At 35.9% G+C, this 14,304-nt stretch overlaps 1 protein-coding gene across 10 annotated transcripts in view; it reads right to left on the bottom strand.

Moving 5' to 3' along the window:
* LRP1B (LDL receptor related protein 1B) overlaps positions 1–14,304 on the bottom strand; it is a 666,036-nt gene that overhangs the window by 125,618 nt on the left and 526,114 nt on the right. For all 10 annotated transcript variants that reach the window (XR_011098017.1, XM_068687099.1, XM_068687103.1 and 7 more), the window contains 5 exons: positions 13,532–13,721; positions 12,762–12,966; positions 5,073–5,265; positions 4,481–4,606; positions 960–1,088 (listed from right to left, as the gene is read on the bottom strand). Coding sequence is in view for 9 of the 10 variants with exons in the window: in XM_068687099.1 (XP_068543200.1) it covers positions 960–1,088; positions 4,481–4,606; positions 5,073–5,265; positions 12,762–12,966; positions 13,532–13,721 (843 nt within the window). In the remaining variant the exon portion in view is untranslated. The remainder of the gene's footprint in view (positions 1–959; positions 1,089–4,480; positions 4,607–5,072; positions 5,266–12,761; positions 12,967–13,531; positions 13,722–14,304) is intronic.

The raw sequence follows: 14,304 nt of genomic DNA, 5'->3' as shown, positions 1-14,304 counted from the left end.
GATTTAAATCAGGCAAACCGTACACAAGCATATTGCAAACTAATATAATGTCCATCACAAAAATATGTGGCAAATCCATATAAATACAAATTGTTGGATATTGTATTTATATTTTTTCAGTATCAAAGAAAAAGTATAAAATAACTTCAGCAGCCCTATAAACCTGAAACTGACTGCTGATACATAAGACAACTACTCTGGAACAAGAAACAGTATTTTGAGATTCTTCACCAGCTGGAGCTTTCTTTCTAATTTGTTCCCGTATGACTTTATATGCCTTCAACTTACCTTCTTCTCTCATAACAAAGTACAGGAAACTATGAAAACTTAATCTTTCTGCTACGGACTGTGAATGAAATCAATGACTGAAGCTAACAGTAGAGCCAGATATATTTAATCAAAAAAAAAACCATGGCTGTGTTCTTTTTTTTTGTTGTTGTTTGTTTGTTTGGACTGTACTTTGTGTTGTAGAAAATATTTTCTCTTTATGTCTAAGGAATATACGTAAATACAAATATGTTTGTATTACTACTACTTAGTAAGACAACCTAAGAAGGAATTCATGGAAAATTTTACTAAATATGGGAACAGAAATATTGATTGTTAAACTAAAGCTGAAAATACTGTTGTTTTTGTCATTGTTTCTAAGCTGTTTCCAACCTGTGTTTTTTGTAATTTTTTGTTTTAGAAATAGAAATATAAGAGAACTTGAGATGTTTTGTATTAAATATAAGCCAGCTAATACATGAAGTTTGCAAGGAAATACCTTAAAGTACAGTTAATTTTGTCCATATAATGTCAGGGTTTTGTTTGTTTGTTTGTTTTTAATCAGTAATTTGGCATTTTCTTCTTGTGCATTTTAGTGAGCAGTTGATATATGTAAGTAGTAAAGTCAGAAAAACCAAAATAAAATTGTATAACTGAAATAACATAAAGGCAAAAAATCTGGAAATACTCACCACAGTAAAAATGTTTCTCATCAGACTTGTCTTTACAATGAGCAATGCCATCACATGTCAGTTGATAATCAATGCATTCACCATTTCCACATTCAAACTCAGAATAAATGTTGCAAGTAGAATTCTTAGCTAAAAATAAAATATATCAACACATTATTTTTATACCTGTTATCCTTAGTGAAAATGAGAGCAATATTTGGCTGCACTTGTATTAATCTCCTCTACAGTTTTAGAACACCAAAGTACAAAAACTCCACAGCATCAAAATTTAAAAGCTCCCACACAGTAGTGGCCTGTAAGAGTGATAACTGATTTGTACATTTCTTGATATTTCACAGGAGTGAGGGCCAATATCTAAATAAGAAACACTTTTCAGACATTTCATGTTGGGGCAGAATTCCAGTGCAAGGTAGGAGAAAGCCTGTAAAAGATATATATATGTCCATGAACCAAGAGAGATGTGAACATGTAGTGAAGCAAGTTAAAGGCAGTAACTCTGATGAGATGATGACTTTGTTATTACTGTTCTCAACATTTCTTTACCTACATGCCTCTCCACAGCTTGTATATAATCATTACTTAGGAGATGTTTTAAAACGCTCTTCAATATAGCACATCCAAGAGCAAGAAGTAAATACTCACCATTACCTAGCGGTTAATTTGGACTCAACTCTGTCTTGCTGTACTGCACAGCTGCTCAGTGTGTACACAAGTGCCAGGATCAATGTACTACACACAATGTTAAGGCGATTGCTTAACACACAAGGAAGAAAACCTGTTGTTTATACTTCACTTCTTTTTATTCAGAAAAAAATAATCATTGGTAGACATGAAAATTTTGTGTTCTCTCCTTTTCAGAGCAAATATTATATTTATTATTTTATAGGAGAGATGTACACATAATATTTTGACTTCTTTCTCTTGCATATTGATTTTCTGTTAGTTCGGTTAAAAAAAAATAAAGTATTGCAGTATTTACACAGAATGATTTGGTTGTGAACTTTGTTATAGTACATTTGCTTTATATGCATGGGTCTGAATGAAATATCAAAGCTGAGAGAAAGGACAGATCAAGAGGAAGAACAGGGAAATTATACTGTTTAGTATGTTTGTTGTTTTTGTTGTTGTTGTTTTTGCTTGTTTCCATTATAATTACTTCTGCACAATTTCAGGAGGAACAGATGTCCACTACATGCAAAAGTCAAGCCAACATAATTTGAAAATAATTCTTGATTTGAGTTGAATATGAAGAAAAACACAAAAGTTCTGAAAATGTGGATTCCGGACAAGGTGAGGTCTGATCCTCAATATATAGAGTCCTTTAAATTTCAATCATGTTATCACGTAACTGCTCTTTTTTTTTTTTTTTTTTTCTCTTTTTTTTTTTTCCCCTTTCTCAGCATTGTAAGGGGTAAGATGTTAGGGAAAGTCATCTGCAGTTAACTTTGTAGTTCATCTAGTTCAGTATTTTAGACTGTAATCTTTAGAAAAAGTCCCCCCCCCCCCCCCCCCCGAGAAAAAAAGGAAAAAAAATCAAAAAGTACGGGTAGATTGCCTTCAGTTAAAGTCTGACAGTAAACCCTTGTATAGATTTTTTCAAATCCCAATTTTCAGAAACAAAAGATTCAGAACTTTCAGAACTGTTTAGTTGTTTACAAACAAGTAGTCAGTGTAGTCTTATTATACATATAATCATCCAATTCCTCTTTTAATTTTACTAAAGCTCTGTCTCAAGAATCTTCACTGGGAGTAAGCTATGTATGCACATCACATCCTTCCGGCACATAGTTCCATGTTCATAAACATCAATTCTGCATAGGGAAATTGTGATCTTAGGAAGCTACAATGAATGACCACATATTCTGAACCACTGGTGAACTTGAAAAAATAGTTATTTCTTATTTTCCTTATCATGTGTTGAGACATATTGGTTCAGAGCATGGAAAGATGTGGCAAGAAGAAAATTTGAACAGAACATTGTCAAAACAAAACAAAACAAAGACAAAAACAAACAAAAAAAAAAAACAAACAAAAAGAAAACCAATTTCCAAGTAGTCTTCCAACTTAAATTGATATATTGGCCAACGGCTCAAACACAGACTCTGCAAGATTAAGTATGACAGCCCTATTTAATCGGTTACAATTATTTTATATATTGTAGGACATGTGTATTGGGTTTATGTGGCAAGGTTGTGGTAGTGGGGGGCTGTAGGGGTGTCCTCTGTGAGCAGAGCCCAGAAGCTGTCCCATGTTAGATAAGGGCCAGTTTCAGCAAAGGGACCTGCTGCTGGCCAGCGCCGAGCCAATAAATTATGTTGTTTGTGCCTCTGTAACAGCAGATTTAAGGAAGGGAAAAACCAACTGCTGCACAACAGCAGCTGGGAGAGCGAGGAGTGAAAGCCAGCCCTGCAGTTCTCAAGGTCAGTGCAGCAGGAGGGCAGGAGGTGCTCCAGGCATGCAGCACAAGTTCCACTGCAGCCTGTGGAGAGGCCCCTGGTGGAGCAGGCTGTCCCCCTGCAGCCCAGGGGTTCCACATGGAGCAGATCTCCACGCTGCAGCCTGTGGAGGAGCCCCCAGTGGAGCAGGTGGCTGTGGCCTGGAGGAGACTGCGGCCCATGGAGAGCCCCCACAGGAGCAGGCCCCGGACCTGAGCTGCAGCCCGTGGAGAGGAGCCCACGCAGGAGCAGGGGGTCTGGGGGGAGCTGCCGCCCACCCATGGGGGACCTGTGCTGGAGCAGTTTGCTCCTGGGGGATGAAGCCCATGGTATGGAGCTGGGTGGGTGCAGTTCTTGAAGAGCTGCTCAAGAACTGCATCCCGTGGGAGGGACCCCACGTGGAGCAGGGGCAGAGAGTGACTGATGGAGCAGCAAAGACAAAGTACTGCATACTGACTACAGCCCCCATTCCCCATTCCCCTGCACCGCTTGGTGGGACGAGGTGAAAGAGGGTAGATGGGGGAAGGTGTTTCAGTTTGTTTTGAATTTCTCACTGCTCTACCTTGTTAGTAATAGGTAATGAATTTTATTAATCTCCCCATGCTGAGTCTGTTTTGCCTCTAACGATAATTGTTGAGTGATATCCCTGCCCTTATTTCAACCCCTGAGACCATCATTGTATTTCATTGTATTTTCTCTGCCTTTCCCTTTAAGGAGGGGGACTGAGCGAGCAGTTCTGGTGGAGCTCAGCTGCCCAGCTGAGTAAAACCACCACAACATGAAAGAGAAGTACTCAACAGAAAGAAACGGCAAATAAATGTTAAGTAGAATACAACTACCCAAACTGAAATTTAAGGAGGGAATAAATATTAATGCTTTTTAACCTTCCAGAAGTCTTGTGAGACATAAATTAGTTAAAAGCCTGTTATGTGCCAAGCTTTCAAAAAAAAATTGTAAACACTGCTAGAGCAGTATTTATAGTATATATGAGCAATCAAATTAATGACTTGGGTCAACTATCTTTGCTTGTGATAGTCAACTGCATCACACCACAGCAAAAACACTGCATCAGCTAGTATTACTTACTCACACATCTGTTATCATCTACCAGTATTCTGTCCCCTCTACATGAACAGTTCACTCGTCCGTCAGGAGTCAGAAGGCATAAATCATGACAGCCACCATTCATTTGTGCACAAGGAGATAATTCACCTGAAAAACAAACAGGAAAAGATAGACTCTGCTTTATTAAATTTGCTTCAATGGCCAACATCTTAGAGAGAGCAAAGATCACCGTATTTCAGATTTATGGGCAATTGGTTCATGTTTTATCAGTCAGATGAAAATGTCAGCATGCCTCAGAGGCTAGCATGTTAAAGATAAACAAATGGAGTTATTTTGAATATAATCACTAAACAAAACCCACAACATTCAGAACTGTAGGTATTTGACAAGAAATGATTTAGCTACTATCAGAAGAATGCCTGTAGCAGCCAATGTTCATTCAATAATATTTAGTTAACTGGAGAAGAGGTTGTATCACACCTTTTGTTACCAGTTCATACAACAACAATTTATGAAATGTTGTGAAATGTTTTAACTTTATTAAAACTAAGTAAAATTCTTTAAATTAGTAATAAGGAATCAAGAACATAGTGTATTTTCTTTTGTAACTTACAACTGTTAGTATCATTAGCAACAGCAATAATGCCCATTGGCTGATGTGGGATATCAGAACGAAGAACTTTTGTATCTCCTCCTGTATATTTACTGGAACGCAGAATAGCTCTTCTCACCCCATCTGACCAAAAGATATAATCATCATATACTGCCAGGCTGAGAAAGGTGCCTGGTCCAGATTTAACAATGACCTAGAATACATAAGCACAGAAGAAGAACATGAACAGGACTGTTGTCTCTGAAAAAGAAAATTTAGTTTCTTTATTTTTTTTTTTTAATTATTATTATTATTATTCTGTGCTTACAGCACCTGGAAAAATGAGATAACAACACACAAAATGTTAACTTACTTATCAATACTTCAAAGTTTTGCAACTCCAGGTTTTCATTACTCCATAAGTCAAAAATCACAATTTAACTAAATGCACTTGTAAAAATACCTGCTCAGAACACTACCTGCTTAATAGCCTGAGCAGAACAGAGAAAAAGAGATACTGTAGAAAGTCTGAACATCTACAAATTGCGTCTTTATGAATCAAACTGAGAAGTAAGTTTCAGAATTGGAATCTTTGTCACTATGTTGACATTAGAAATGTGAACCCAACACACAAAAAATGCTTTATGTTTTAAGATCACAAAATTAAAAAAAAAAAAAAGCTCCTCAGTCACCATAATAATTATCAGTTTAAAGCCTAGAAAGAAATTATGAGTTTCAGTTTGAATTAAAACTGCAGAAATACAATGAATTTAATTTGTCTGTCTCAAATCTTCTTAAATATTTTTCTATATGTTCTTTCTTTCTGCTTATTGGAATGAAAAATTTAACATGTACAGTTTCTGTTCTGAAGAACGTAACACATTTGTAATCTGTCCTCTAGTTCAAAATTCAATTTTATCTGAACAGCAAAATTATTGGAAGGGGCTCATTATTTTTCCATTAGAATTTTTGAAAGATAATGAAAACAAATAATATTCTAAACATGCTTATTGCACTTATTGCATTTTATTCTTTTATGTTTCTATGTGAAAATTAGTAACTTAGCTACACGTATTAAGTGGGAACAATTCTGATCCAAGATGGCATGAAAAATTTTATATCTAGCTTCTGCTTGTCATAGGTAAGCTGGGATAAATGCTGAAAAAGAGTATTTTAAATAACCCAACAGAATTTTTATTTATTTATTTTTTTAATAACCGTCAGTGTTCAGCCTATATCTCTACCTAGGTTACCATGTTTGTTTGTTTGTTTGTTTTTTAATCTCCTATGTGTCCTTTTTCCTCTTTCCCAAAGGCCTTTTTAGTAATGGCATGAGTTCATGGAAATCAACTTGAAATGTAGAGCATAATTATTGGCATACACACAGCACATTTTATGAATTTGAGCTACTCATGCTGACTGCACATATGCACATGGGCTGCACTGTGCATGCAGAGCCAGCTCGTACACTATTCAGCCTACCTGCCCGTGGGTGATGTGTGCCATGTTTTTTAAATGATAGCAGGAGAAAAAAGTAATATGGTCAATCCCATATTAAAATAAATCTTTGTCATCATGCAAAGAAATCACCTAGTAGAGAGGACATCTAAATTCAATTTCCTGGAATAATAAAACATTTTTCCCACTACAACTCTGCCTTCAAGATTAAGAAGGTGCCCTAACGACAGTATTCAATGCTTCTCCATGCTAGAAATGAACGTTTAAGATACTGAAAAGCAAGCTGCAATGCTAAACTTGTAGTGTTCCTGCTACTACTCACATTTGTAGTTTAGATTAAATAAATATTTAAGCAACTATTTATTAACAGGCCTGGACTTTTCAGCACCATTCAAATGGGAAGTATTTATCTCTATAAATTATGACTCTTAACAAGGGTCTTTTACATGCGTATTAATTACATAATACTAATTTTCAATATTATGAATGATAATGGGAATCCTCATCTAGTGTTAAATGTATGCCAATCTCTATTAGAATTTACTGAGAACACGTGGTTTTAAAATAATCTTATTCTCCATATCCTTATAAATTGTTGTTGTATTTTAATTAATTCCTTCTTTCAGTTAATTTCTGTCAGGTTACCAATATTGCACATCAAGATACTTTTGCAAACAGACCCAAGTTAACACTGTCACATCGCTGTCAGCCATCTAGCTTCCATACATTAGAGGACTTTATTGATGAGTGGCCTCTTTCATCAATTTCAATCTTAGCATTAATTTACAGAACTATTTAAATAAAGCAAATCACCGATGATAATTAAGTGAAATCCCCGGCAAAACAGTTTAGCAAGTTTAGAAGCTAGGGGGCATTTTACTCTTTGCATTGATTCTGTACTTCTTCCAACATAGGCTGATTGAAAATACAGGCATGTGGAAATTCAAGAAACATATGTTCTTTTTGATTAGATTTGCAACAGAAAAGAATCAAGAACGGAACATTCCCATTACAACTAATATATTTATAATGCTGAGTAGAGAAAATTGAAAAAGCCACCAAAATTTCACTTTTGGTACCGTTAACTTCCAAGATTATCCATAATTCCATCTGCTTTTCAAACACAGAAAGAATGAATTGCTTAAAAAGTCCCAAACCTAACAATAAACTATCATAATTAGAAGAACAGAAGAGACAAAACATGGTGAACTTAAATGTCTAGGTGGCAGATGCAGCATGTTTTGAAAAAAAAATATATATATATTAACCTTTTTTTCTGCCCTGTTATTTCTTCTAGTTCTGTTTAACAAAATCACACAAAAGCAGTAGAAATTTATTAGATAGTTTCTCTACAGAGAATGGATTAAATCTTATTTTATTACTTGACAACAAGTCAATCTTATTAAAACATCTGCCTTCTGGTGGACATTTTTTTTTGTTCAGGTTAATTTCCATATCTCATCATTTATTAACACAGAGAGAATAAAGCAATGTGATTCTTTAACTCAGAACCATGTTCAGGATCTGGATCTTTTTGTAACTGCTCCTGACCAGATCTTAGTGAGAATCTTTTCTAAGACTTTTTAGCACATTCTGATTTTAATGGAGTTAGACAGTCTTCATTTATAATTGCTAATATTTTGTATGCTTTATCTCTCTTTTAGCTGCCTTGGCCAATCTCAATTCTGATCTGCTTCACTGAGTTATCCACCTACTTCTTAAAGTAACGTTGGTGTCATGGTGAATATCTTCCAAGAATTGACCAAAATTACAATACTGTCCTCAGTCACACCTGTCTTTCAAATAAATATAATGACATGTCTGGAAAGTAATTTGAGATGTCAATCATAAAGTCATGCTTTCTGTAAATGCACAGCGAAACCTTTAACATCTGTTTCTGTATTAAGTAATCTGGTGGAACAGATATGATAAAATGTTACTGAAAATGGAAGTTGAACACCAACTTCGGAAGTATTTTTGCTTAACTGCTTAAATACAGTATTCTAACAATACTGTAAATACAATACATACAATACAATAAAAAAAACGTCTTACAGAAATTGAATGCTATAATTACTGAAAGATAAAGATGGAGAAACCTCTAAAATGCATTTTAACAATCACATCTGTAGGCCCACAAAAACATAACTGAGAACAAAATATTTGTATTCTAGATGTTAGAAGATAAACAGATTTCTGTTTACAGAACACTAACTATAGTTGTAAGTTCCAGATCTGTAAAACATTACAGGGCATACAGTATTGAATGAGAAAAGAAAAAATAATAAAATAAAATAAAATAAATCAAAGATATAAAGATACAAAAGATACAAAGATACAAAAAAAAAAAGTTCTGAAACATACAATCAGCTTTATCAGCTCTGTTCATGCCTAAAATGTTATATCTAAAGCAACACTAAGCAACCAAGTACGGCTGTATCTAATGGAAGGCAGGGTCAAAAATTGAAGAAAAAAAGGAAAGGGATTGTCAAAAAATGACAACAGCCAGATTTATTTTTAAACAAAGTTCTGATAAAGTAGAACAATAAATGTTAAAAAAAAATAAAATAAACAAAAAACAACTGCATATCGTTTAAGTAAGAAAAAGTAGCAAATATAACAAAAATAACCTTCCAAACTTGGAAGAGTACTTCAGCAACCACATATTAAATGAACTCTAAAACTCCATTTAATAGATACAACTCAATACTGCTAAATTATGTTCTATCCATTCATTGTACAAAATTCTGTGGTGAGCAGAATAAAAAAGGAAGCTACCTGAAAGAAATTCATTATATTACATTAGCATTTCATGTTCTACCCTACAATTGCTATCTTTGTTAACCTAACTGAAACTAGAAAGCATCAAAGCAGACACAGTGAGGAAAAAGGTAATCGGTTTAAAGTATTTTTAGGGGTGGCTGAGAGCAAGACCTTGTTGAAAAACCCTAGAAAATCTCAGACCACCACAATTTGGGAATGATTTTTACTTGTGTCATCCTAATGTTACAGAAACCGGATATCTTGCCAGGCTGGATAACATACCAAGAATAAAACACTTCTGCCCTAGAAATACTTCACCAGATCAATAATACAATTTCATGGTTTGATTCTGGCATTCTTAGTAAGAACACATCTATGAGATATACATGACAATACCAAACTAATGCAAGAAAAGAACTCAGAAAACACGCATGATTCCATTTCTCCACATTTATCCTTCCTTCTTTTTGTTAGCTATGTCAAAAAAGACAATATATTATTATCTGCCTGAACTTCTCTTTGTTATAAAATTTAAGCTCCTGATTGCCCTCTGTTCTTCCAAGGGATATATCAGTTAAACATCTGTGAAAGAAAATTTTGTTGGAAAGTTTGAGGAAATTCAAGCTTCATGTGTACCTTGTAACTTTCTTATACGTGTTTTCCTGAATTTTATTCCGAGGTAACAGGTATGGTGGGACATGTGTATGGTGGATCTGATTAACTATTTTGCTGTCTATATGTTTCTTGATACAGATTGCAATTGGTTTTTAAATTCTTTGCAGTTTGACACTAATTTTGGAACCATTGTCTTGAGGTTTCGAAAATAACCCATATTCTGAAGGTATGACTATATTTCTCATATTATCTAGCTCCCATACTTTACATTATTTATAACATTAAGAAAAGGCAAATAGCTGTACATACTAAGCATGAAAAGATAAATACCCTAGTTGACTGTGTTAGTTGTTATATCCTGAAAAATTGTTTGCCTGTCATAACACGTTGTGTGCCATCACATGTGAAAACTCAGATCAGCATTTCTGACAATGGCGTTGATTCTCCCAAAACAGGTATTGGTGTTGGATCACAGAGATAGTTATAGTATAGCTTTGTATAAGTCACCCACTACAGCTCCTAAAAAAGCCTTCAGCATGCTGTTGTAACTTGTAACCACAAATCTTACTACTTTTAGGAGCTTTTTTGTTTGATGTAACAGAGAAGGAGAGTTAAAAGTGCAGAAAGCCAAACAAAGAGATGATAGAATCATAGAATCATAGAATCATAGAATATCCTGAGTTGGAAGGGACCCTTAAGGATCATCAAGTCCAACTCTTGACACCGCACAGGTCTACCCAAAAGTTCAGACCATGTGACTAAGCGCACAGTCCAATCTCTTCTTAAATTCAGTCAGGCTCGGTGCAGTGACCACTTCCCTGGGGAGCCTGTTCCAGTGTGCAACCACTCTCTCTGTGAAGAACCCCTTCCTGATGTCCAGCCTAAACCTCCCCTGCCTCAGCTTAACTCCGTTCCCGCGGGTCCTGTCGCTGGTGTTAATGGAGAAAAGGTCTCCTGCCTCTCGACACCCCCTTACGAGGAAGTTGTAGACTGCGATGAGGTCTCCCCTTAGCCTCCTCTTCTCCAGGCTGAACAGGCCCAGTGCCCTCAGCCATTCCTCGTACGTCTTCCCCTCCAGGCCTTTCACCATCTTCGTAGCCCTCCTCTGGACACTCTCCAACAGTTTCATGTCCTTTTTATACTGTGGTGCCCAGAACTGCACACAGTACTCGAGGTGAGGCCGCACCAGCGCAGAGTAGAGCGGGACAATCACCTCCCTTGACCTACTAGCGATGCCGTGCTTGATGCACCCCAGGACACGGTTGGCCCTCCTGGCTGCCAGGGCACACTGCCGGCTCATATTCAACTTGTTGTCTACCACGACCCCCAGATCCCTCTCTTCTAGGCTGCTCTCCAGCGTCTCGTCGCCCAGTCTGTACGTGCAGCCAGGGTTTCCCCGTCCCAGGTGCAGGACCCGGCACTTGCTCTTATTGAACTTCATGCGGTTGGCGATCGCCCAGCTCTCCAACCTATCCAGATCCCTCTGCAAGGCCTTTCCACCCTCATTCGAGTCCACAACTCCTCCAAGTTTGGTGTCATCAGCAAACTTGCTCAAAATGCCTTCTATTCCTACATCCAGATCGTTTATAAAAATATTAAAAAGTACCGGCCCTAAAATGGAGCCTTGAGGGACCCCACTGGTGACCGCCCGCCAGCCTGACGCAGCCCCATTTACCATAACCCTTTGGGCCCTGCCTGTTAGCCAATAGACTAGAAGAGGTAGAAGTGTCAAAAATACATGCCTGAAAAAAATTAAATGACTAGTTTGTCTTGCTGATGCAAACTGAAAGCCAGAGGTTTTGATGAAAAGGTGGAATTTTAGTAATGGTTTCTGCAATTAAACGACATTATCTCCCATTTCATGTTTGCAATGCATATTTTGTTCTATCCTGTGCAGGATCAGAAAAGCAAAACTAAACACCAAAGGAAAACAGAAAAAAGGAGCAGTACAAGACAGAGGTATGGACCAAAAAGTGAAAATATAGCCAAAATATATAGGAAAAAAAGTCAAATCTAACAGGGAAAAATAAATAAAGTGTAAGAAAATGATGTAAGAATTCCTGTTGATCTAGAAGAAACACAAAAGAATATCCGCTCTAGAAATGGGTATTTTCTAGTAAGACATTTAAAGCACAGAAACTAATATTATTTTTAATTTTACTACTAATCAGCTAAACAAGGTGTTTAGTGACATGTTCTTCATTTACTTTATTGTGTTCTTTGGGAGGTACAAGTTCCCTGAATGGAAGGCCTCATGAAATATCAGAAATGTAGAACTAAACATGCAACTATGTTGTGAACACAGACCAACTACCTTTAATATATTCCAACCAAAACATAATCTAACTGAGCACTCCAGCACCAAAATGTATGATGATAGAAGAGTAAAGGAGTACAAACATACTTTAAAATTGAGATTTAGAAAAGTAGGAAATAAGATTTGTAGAGTAACACACTCATAAGCATTACACAAGAGAAATTCTGGTGATTTCAGCAAAGCTTGACACACAAAGAAAACTTATAATTCTCCTATGAAAAGTAGAATATCTCTCTAAGTCTTCTACTGATTTCTACATTTTTCCCCACCATTTTCCAAGTTTATACAGATTTTTTAGTGCAGTGGTGCTTCAGAACCAATATCAATGCAGAGATATTGGTAATGGTCTGCATATTCAGAATTTCACAAATTGGAGCGTGCTGAGTTAATAAAGCACTACTTCTAGTTCAGATTTTTTTTTTTCAGTTTAAGATATAATATACAATTAATAGTAGAAGAAACATTATTTTTGTAACATTTTGTTTACTGTAAAGATAGTAACAAATGCAAACTAACAGATTTGCAGTGAATATATTTGTGATTTATGTTTTACTTACATATCTTTGTGATCCATCATATTCACACCTCTCTATTTTTCCCAAGCTGCCATCTGAAAAGTAAAGTTTCTCCGCCCTATGATCAATGGTGAGTCCATTAGGTGTCAGAATATCTGTACTAATGATAACCTGTGCATTCTTGCCTGAGAGAGTAGATCTCATGATGCTTGGGAGCTGCTCATTCCAGTTAGTCCAAAACATTAAGCTGTATTAAAATCAAAATAATAAAGAAAACCATAAGATATATTTTATAATTTAATTCTCTTTATGGAATGAAGAATAGAAAAAATACATGCCAAAGTACTGGTATGTAAAAGAGGGATAATAAGGAATCAAGTGACCTTGGTATGTTCTACAGTGGACACATCAGGCTCCTGGCTGATGTTGAACAATGGTAAACAAAATGTTGTGGAATGAGCTATGGATGTAATTTATACACTCATTGAAAGTGGTGGTAGGGGAAGTGAGACTGCCCACTTGCATTAGCTGAAATTTCTTGAAATCAGCTTGGATTTTTAATGTACCATGAAAATGCAATCAATATTTGATCTGAAACATAAAAATGTACAAAATGTTGTAGCTTCACTCTGTGATTGCTTTAAAAAAATTATACTAAAGTTTGTCTTGTAAAACAAGAAATCCACTAAATCTTCATAGGGTTCAGCTGTATTTGATGACTGTCAAATAAAGAAGTGAAAAAGGTCATGCTGTTTTCTTGACATTAGTTAAAAATCAAAATCTGGTAAAAGCATCATCATCATCATACATACTTCTGACATTCATCTAGAGCTAACACATGTGGATGATCATCTTCAGACATTGTTATTACTGCTTCCCGGTTGAATGCTCCTCGACGTCTCTGGTCAACGGTGTGTCTTGTGATTGAGGATGTGGTTGAACTGGTCCAATACAGAGTGTCCCAAGCTCTATGATAAGCAAGTCCCTCCACTGACCCAACATCTGGAAAACATGGTTACAGAAAGAGCAAATAAAACTCCTTCTAAAAAGACCTTTTCTTGTTTAAGTTGATCCTGCAAAATCTCAGAGTTGAGAGAATCACAGAATTCAGCCTATTATTCCTTTCAATTATCATCTGTATCATCAATTCCGTTATACTTCCACCTTCCACCTGTGTTGTTTTTGTTTGTTTGTTTGTTTGTTTTTTTCCTGGAACCAAAGTTAAAAAATATTGAAAAATATGGGGAGCAAGATCATTCTGAATATCCTTGTACTGTATTTGTCAATGCTAGCACTTGTTGAAATAATATTTTCACTACAGTGTCTCCAGCAAATACATTAGAAATAATAAGCTTTTATTCGAGATGGCAGTAAATTAGTTACAAGTTTGGTCTTCATTTAAGAGAAGTCTTGGCATGTTTTTACTAATTACTTGTACTATTTCACCTTATCTTTGGATGTATTTTGTAACAGATATACATATTACATTAATTGGGATCAAAATGTCCTTTACTGTTATCTGAGTAGGCTTTTATAAAACATCTGAAACACACTGAAAAAAGACCAGCTTTGAATGTTGTAGCAT

This window comes from Anas acuta, chromosome 6 (genome assembly GCF_963932015.1).
Source record: "Anas acuta chromosome 6, bAnaAcu1.1, whole genome shotgun sequence".
NCBI lineage: Eukaryota > Metazoa > Chordata > Aves > Anseriformes > Anatidae > Anas > Anas acuta.
The sequence above is the reverse complement of the archived record's forward strand: the minus strand, read 5'-3'. Positions and strand labels throughout refer to the sequence as shown.